Genomic DNA, 7,500 nt, shown 5'->3' with positions numbered 1-7,500 from the left:
ACATTGCTGGTTTTGCTGGGTCCAAGCTCATCTAAGATGGACTGATGCAAATTTGAAAAGTGTTCTATGGTCTAACAAGTCCAAATTTCTTATGGAAACTCGGGTCTTCCGGAACAAAGAGGAAAAGAAACATCCGGACTGTTCTAGGAGCAAAGTTTAAAAGCCAGCATCTGTGATGGTATAGGGGTGAATTAGTGCCCAAGGCATGGGTAACTTACACATCTGTGAAGGCACCATTAATGCTGAAAGGTCCATACAGGTTTTGGAGCAACATATGTTGCCATTCAAGCAACGTTATCATGGACGCTCCTGCTTATTTCAGCAAGACAATGCCAAGCCATGTGTTACAACAGCGTGGCTTCATTGTAAAAGAGCGCAGGTACTAGACTGGCCTGCCTGTAGCTTAGACCTGTCTCCCATTAAAAATGTGTGGCGCATTATGAAGCCTAAAATACCACAACAGAGACCACAACTGGTGAACAACTTAAGCTGTACATCAAGCAAGAAGGGGAAAGAATTCCACCTGAAAAGCTTCAAACATTGGTCTCCACAGTTACCAAACGTTTACTGAGTGTTGTTAAAAAGGAAAGGAAATTAAACACAGTGGTAAAAATGGCCCTATGCCAACTTTTTTGCAACGTGTTGCTGCCATTAAAAATTGTAAGTTAATGACTATTTGCAAAAAAAATAATAATTTCACAGTTCGAAGATTAAATATCTTGTTTTTGCAGTTTATTCGATAGAATATAAGTTGGAAAGGGTTTGCAAATCATTGTATTCTGTTTTTATTTATGAACTACACATCATGCCAACTTCACTGGTTTTGGATTTTGTTTATACATTACTGCCACATACGGGATGTGAGTTCAAGACTTTTACCAATTGAAATGTACAAAATTTGTAAAAACAAATAAACTATTAAACAAATATCCATGTGTGTCAATCAAAATTGAAGCATATCACCTTTGAAAACAACACTAGACCAATATTTCTTCTCATTAAATTACATTTTTCATTTGGTTACCTTGCATCCGCAGCTGTTCTTCAGCTTCTTCAGTGCTGCAATGTGTCCCTTTGCTAGATCCACCACATGAATATAATCTCTCACACCTTGCAGAAAAAGATATTAAAAATTCAAAATTTTCAGCAAAGCCAAAAATGCTTCCACCATTCCCACACCCTTTACCTGTCCCGTCTAGTGTGTCATAGTCGTTCCCAAATACACTGAGGAACTTTCTTCTCCCGACGGCAACCTATGAGAAAGACATTTATCAAGAAAACTGTCATAAATGCTGTAATTGCAGTTACCTAAACAAAGGGGATGATTGTATGCAGTTTGATCAAGTCAAATATATCAAGAAAAGATCAAGTCAATATATCAAGACTAAAATTTATAAGACCATAACGAAATTATTTAGACCCATTCCACAGCAATAATGACAAAAATATACACCTAAATCCCTGTACAGTTGTGCAGGTGTTTTGGCATTTTTGACTCTGTGTCATCTGTTCCCGCTTCACAAGAAGTTTATCGCTGAAGGATGCTACGCCGTCAACGCGGTAGATACACTTTTTAATCAACCGTCAACTTTACCATGACCCGCAAGCCACACCGTGGCTGTCTTAACATCTGGAGCACGGTAAATTTTGTAATATTCTCATTATGCGTCATTCCTTCTTTCCCTTTATTTTTCTCAATCTCACAAAACGCCGGTGCATCATTGTAGTGCTCATGTAAACACCAACCGCTCTTTCTCTTTCAGAGAATCATAAAATATGTTTATAATTTTTATTTTCTATCTCACTTGTTTTATGTTTCATGTGCGCCGCCGCCCTCTTTTTTGTATCATATTTATGTTTTTTGCTTTTCCCTTTCTACTTTTCTACCGGTTACATGTACCCTTGTTAGCATTTATCACAACTGATTTACACACGATCACAATTCTCTACAACTACATACATCTACTCACTTTGCACACAAATATACGCATGATAGGCTCACATTTAGATACTGATATGCATTATTTACACATAATTTATACACATTCATACATCCATACACTTAGTTACAGTCGAGTTTAGTATGTCCACTATACAGCTTGTCAAATTGAATGTGCGTCAAGCGGAAAAAAATGTTAAATTCTCAATCACCTGAAGAACATGCAAGCAGACATTGCTTTATTACAAAAGACTTACTTCTCAAAGTTCGATACCTCAAAATTGCAACTGCCACAATACCCACACACATTCTTAGCTTCGCATCAAACAGCTCCAGCCATAACAACACTCGCCCTATCCCCTCAATCTCCATTGTTCATTGCCAAGACCAAAGATATTGAGCACAAAAAATGTTGGTGAGCACTGTGCTAAATCATTGTGTTTATGTACCTGGGCGATGTATGGTAGTAGGTTGTTGGGGATACCCTGAGGATCCTCTCCGATGAGGCCAGAAGAATGAGCACCAATGGGATTAAAATATCGCAGCAACACTGCATTCCAGTCCTGCTCAAACAGCCGAAAATAAGACACAGTCTACAGCAGGGGTCACCAACCTTTTTGAAACCAAGAGCTACTTCTTGGGTACTGATTAATGCGAAGGGCTACCAGTTTGATACACACTTAAATACATTGCCAGAAATAGCCAATTTGCTCAATTTACCTTTAATAAATAATTCTATATATATAAAAAAATGGGTATTTCTGTCTGTCATTCCGTCGTACATTTTTTTTTCCTTTTACGGAAGGTTTTTTGTAGAGAATAAATGATGAAAAAAACACTTAATTGAACGGTTTATAAGAGGACAAAACACGAAAAAAATGATAATTAAATTTTGAAACATAGATTATCTTCAATTTCAACTCTTTAGAATTCAAAATTCAACCGTAAAAAATAAAGGGAAAAAACAGCTAATTCGAATATTTTTGAAAAAAATAAAATAATTTATAGAACATCATTAATCATTTTTCCTGATTAAGATTAATTTTAGAATTTTGATGACATGTTTTAAATAGGTTAAAATCCAATCTGCACTTTGTTATAATATATAACAAATTGGACCAAGCTATATTTCTAACAAAGACAAATCCTTATTTGTTCTAGATTTTCCAGAACAAAAATTTTAAAAGAAATTCAAAAGACTTTGAAATAAGATTTAAATTTGATTCTACAGATTTTCTAGATTTGCCAGAATAATTGTTTTGAATTTTAATCATAATATGTTTGAAGAAGCTAAAATGAAGTATTAAATTAAAATGTATTTATTTTCGTTTACAATAAAAAAAAAAAAAAAATACTTGAACATTGATTTAAATTGTCAGGAAAGCAGAAGAAGGAATTTAAAAGGTAAAATGGTATATGTGTTTGAAAATCCTAAAATCATTTTTATAGTTGTATTTTTCTCTAAGATTGTCTTTCTGAAATTTATAAGAAGCAAAGTAAAAAAATTAATGAATTTATTTAAACAAGTGAAGAACAAGTCTTTAAAATATTTTCTTGGATCTTCAAATTCTATTTGAGTTTTGTCTCTCTTAGAATTAAAAATATCGAGCAAAGCGTGACCAGCTTGCTAGTAGATAAATAAAATTTAAAAAATAGAGGCAGCTCACTGGTAAGTGCTGCTATTTGAGCTATTTTTAGAACAGGCCAGCGGGCTACTCATCTGGTCCTTATGAGCTACCTGGTGCCCGCAGGCACCGCGTTGGTGACCCCTGGTCTACAGTATACCAGCATACATGTGTGAGCACTTCTCTGACAGCTCGGTACCTCTTCGGCCTTACAGTGGTCCTTGATTATCTCCTCGATAAAGTACTTGGTCTTGCCATAGGGATTAGTGCAGCCGCCAACGGGGTGCTGCTCGTCGATGGGCAGACGCTGGGGGTCTCCGTACACTGTGGCCGAGCTGCTGAAAACCAGATTGTGCACCCTGTGAGCCTGCATCACCTGCAGCACATGCAGTTGAACACAATCATGGCACACAGAAAGTACTGCTGAGGCTGGGTTAGCATGCGGTTTATTAAGCTGGCAGAGAAGGGTGTGGTTGGCTGATTTAAACACACAACGCTAGATGAACGAACACAGATGCAGATTAGTAGAAACTGCAGTCGTGTAACAGTGCAGACTTTAGTGGGGTTGTAACTGACCTCTAGCAGGTTCATGGAGGCAATGAGGTTGACCCTGTAGTAGTGCAAAGGCTGCTGCACAGATTCTCCAACAGCTTTAAGGCCAGCAAAGTGCATCACGGCACTGAAAGAATGCTGCAAGTCACAATAGAAAGAGATGCTAAGAGGTGGGTGAAATGATGGTCAGACCAGAGAATATAACGGGGGAAACGATAAAAAGTGCTCCGTCATCGATAAATTGCCATGATGAAGTGTGTTTGTTTTCTTTGTCTTTTGCTTGTATTAAAGATGCAAGAGGTTTCACTCTGTGCATCGCTCTCAGCACCTGAGGATGTTTATTCGATAGCAGATTTAAAACAAAAAAACACAGTGAATCTTCTTGTCAGTCATCCACAATCTTTGTCTCGGTGGGTGGAGGAAGGACGCTAACTTACAAACACACACAGAATACACGGAGAGAGCCTTGCTAGTCACTAGTGAGAAGCACCGGGAGTTTAAAAAAAAAAAAAAGGGGGAAAAATATGATCGCCAAGCCAATTGTGCCAGTGTAGAAATATTTTAATTTTCAAGCGAGTGAAGAAGATCTGTGATCACTTCGTTAAAGGTTTGTTTGATATATTTTTAATGTTTATTATGTCCCATTTAAGTATTATCTTGATAATATTCGTATTTCTTAAACACATGTTTGCTACTAGTGATTTCGAAAAGCACCAACACAGCGAGTCCAAATAAAAGAAAGCAAATGTGAGCAAAACCTAAAAGTGTTAAGTTTTTACCAAAGACAGCAATTGTAAATGAAGCTTTTATCATATACACAATGTTGACATTTATAGTTATATTTTGATAAAGACAGAGAAATTATGTGTACTTGTTATTGGGCGTGTACAACAACAGCAACAAACATGACTTATTTAGACGCAAAGTTAATTCATGAAATGCAACCTTACCAGAGCAAAAAAGATGCATGAATTTTCCGAAAGAGTCTTGATACCAATTTCCTTGACACAGCCACACACAAATAAGTTGTTGACCTCCATGCTTTTCCAAATTTTCATGTAGAATATCTGGAGTACAATAGTTTGATATGTCTGGGAACGCAACTGAAGTATAATCTTTGATATCACTCGACAAATATTTCTATGATAAAGTATAGGGCTCTATTCCATTGCATAGTTAGATTTCTTGCTCCTATCTGCTTTTTGCAGGAAGATTTAAGCCTCTTTTGTAGTCTGATAGTTGGCGCACTGCTTGCTGTCAACAGCCATCTTGGCTTAGTGATCACCACTGGTTTTCACTTAAGGGAAGTAGTCACGTGTCAGAATACAAGCAATATCAGAAGTATTGGACATCCATCCATCCATCCATCCATTTTCTACCGCTCATTCCCTTTCGGGGTCGCTGGCGCCTATCTCAGCTACAATCTGGCGGAAGGCGGGGTACACCCTGGACAAGTCGCCACCTCATCGCAGGGCCAATACAGATAGACGGACAACAATCACACTCACATTCACACACTAGGGCCAATTTAGTGTTGCCAATCAACCTATCCCCAGGTGCATGTCTTTGGAAGTGTGAGGAAGCCGGAGTACCCGGAGGGAACCCACGCATTCACGGGGAGAACATGCAAACTCCACACAGAAAGATCCCGAGCCTGGATTTGAATCCAGGACTGCAAGACCTTCGTATTGTGAGGCAGACGCACTAACCCCTCTTCCACCGTGAAGCCCTAAGTATCGTTCAAGTAAAGTTAAAAAGTTAAAAAGTTAAAGTACCAATGATTGTCACACACACAAGGTGAGGTGAAATCATCCTCTGCATTTGTGTCGCCCTTGATCATCCCCTGGGAGGTGAGGGGAGCAGTGAGCAGCAGCGTTGGTCGCGCCTGGGATTCATCTTTGGCGATTTAACCCCAAATTCCAACCTTTGAAGCCGAGTGTCAAGCAGGGAGGCAATGGGTCACATTTTTATAGTCTTTGGTATGACTCAACCAGGGTTTGAACTCACGACCTACCAATCTCAGGGCGGACACTCTGTAACCACAAGGCCACTTAGATCTAGTAAGAACATCTCTCTCCACCAGAGTACCTTATTTCATTAAGTTTGTAATAAAATATATCTCCTAAAATAAACAAAAGGAAATCTGCCAGTCTTATGTATGGAATAAGTGTAATTTTATTTGATCATTTTCTTGTGTATTTTTTCCATTACAAGTTAGGAAACAATTAGACAAACTGTACTCACTGACCTTTTTGAAAAGTGCTTTCAAGCCAGCCTTGTCCAGAAGATCAAGTTCATGAAACTCAATCCTGGTGTCCAGAAGCTTCTCTATCCTACGTATACTCTCTGGCACATCTCCTTCTCCTCGATCGGAAACACACACACACACGCAACACACACACAACACACACACAGTTTGAAAAATGTAAGCATGTTGGCCATTGAAAAATACATCTTTGGCAAATTACCTCGAACAGCATTGCTGAAATTATCAACCACAACGGGCGTGTAGCCTCCTTCAATCAGTTCCAGCACACAGTGGCTCCCGATGTAGCCTCCTCCACCTGTGACCAACACCTTGTCTGCCATTGTCTTTTGCCTGCATGCCAAATACGGCATACTTATTACCAACACCGTACATACTTGTTAAGTTTATGTACAATCCAAGTGACCTCAGAGTGCACTCTTAAACTGCTCCGGGATAACAGGATATTGCTTCAACCTGTAGTACAAAGTGTCTCTACAGACTTTGAGAGTGATGCAACATGCCCATTGTAAAAATATTAAGTTAATGGTTATAGTCATAGCATGATTGGGGGCATACACAAATTATTTGTGAAATATCCAACTATGGCCTAGTCCAAATTTTTAATTAATTTATCCATTAAATTAATTTAATCTACAATAATTTACGTCAATTCAAACAAAAGCCTTAAGAAACAAGTTTAAACATGGTAAATGGGTTGTACTTGCATAGCGCTTTTCTACCCCTTTTTAAGGACCCCAAAGCGCTTTGACAGTATTTCCACATTCGCACATTCACACACTGATGGCGGGAGCTGCCATGCAAGGCACTCACCAAACAATCTAAATACATATATATATATTAGTGATGGGTCCGGCAACACCCATGCATCGGCGCTTGCGTCGAGCTCATAGAGCGAAACCCTGTGCCGGTGCGCATACCGCTCTTAGAAAGTCACGTGATCGATCATGAGCTGTTTTGGTCACGTGACCGATACGCGAACTGTGTCGCACTGGCACCTGCGCGCCAAGCTGTGTTTATAAGGAAGCACATCTGTCAACGAGATGCTGCTGCCAACAGAATCGCCGCACTTCTGTCGTTGGTCATTTGTCATTTATCGTCGTCGGAGATCATTTCCG

The 7,500-nt window shown here is 38.9% G+C and overlaps 1 protein-coding gene across 2 annotated transcripts in view; it reads right to left on the bottom strand.

Annotated features, from left to right (window-relative positions):
• gale (UDP-galactose-4-epimerase) overlaps positions 1-7,500 on the bottom strand; it is an 18,100-nt gene that overhangs the window by 7,623 nt on the left and 2,977 nt on the right. The window contains exons 2-8 of one of the 2 annotated variants that reach the window (XM_061895577.1): positions 6,585-6,715; positions 6,365-6,480; positions 4,141-4,254; positions 3,764-3,940; positions 2,389-2,502; positions 1,187-1,253; positions 1,025-1,110 (exon numbers count right to left, since the gene is read on the bottom strand). In XM_061895577.1, the coding sequence (XP_061751561.1) occupies positions 1,025-1,110; positions 1,187-1,253; positions 2,389-2,502; positions 3,764-3,940; positions 4,141-4,254; positions 6,365-6,480; positions 6,585-6,705 (795 nt within the window). In that variant the 5' untranslated portion in view covers positions 6,706-6,715. The remainder of the gene's footprint in view (positions 1-1,024; positions 1,111-1,186; positions 1,254-2,388; positions 2,503-3,763; positions 3,941-4,140; positions 4,255-6,364; positions 6,481-6,584; positions 6,716-7,500) is intronic. The other variant, XM_061895578.1, reaches the window with a different exon arrangement.

This window comes from Nerophis ophidion, linkage group LG03 (genome assembly GCF_033978795.1).
Source record: "Nerophis ophidion isolate RoL-2023_Sa linkage group LG03, RoL_Noph_v1.0, whole genome shotgun sequence".
Taxonomy (NCBI): Eukaryota; Metazoa; Chordata; class Actinopteri; order Syngnathiformes; family Syngnathidae; genus Nerophis; species Nerophis ophidion.
The sequence above is the reverse complement of the archived record's forward strand: the minus strand, read 5'-3'. Positions and strand labels throughout refer to the sequence as shown.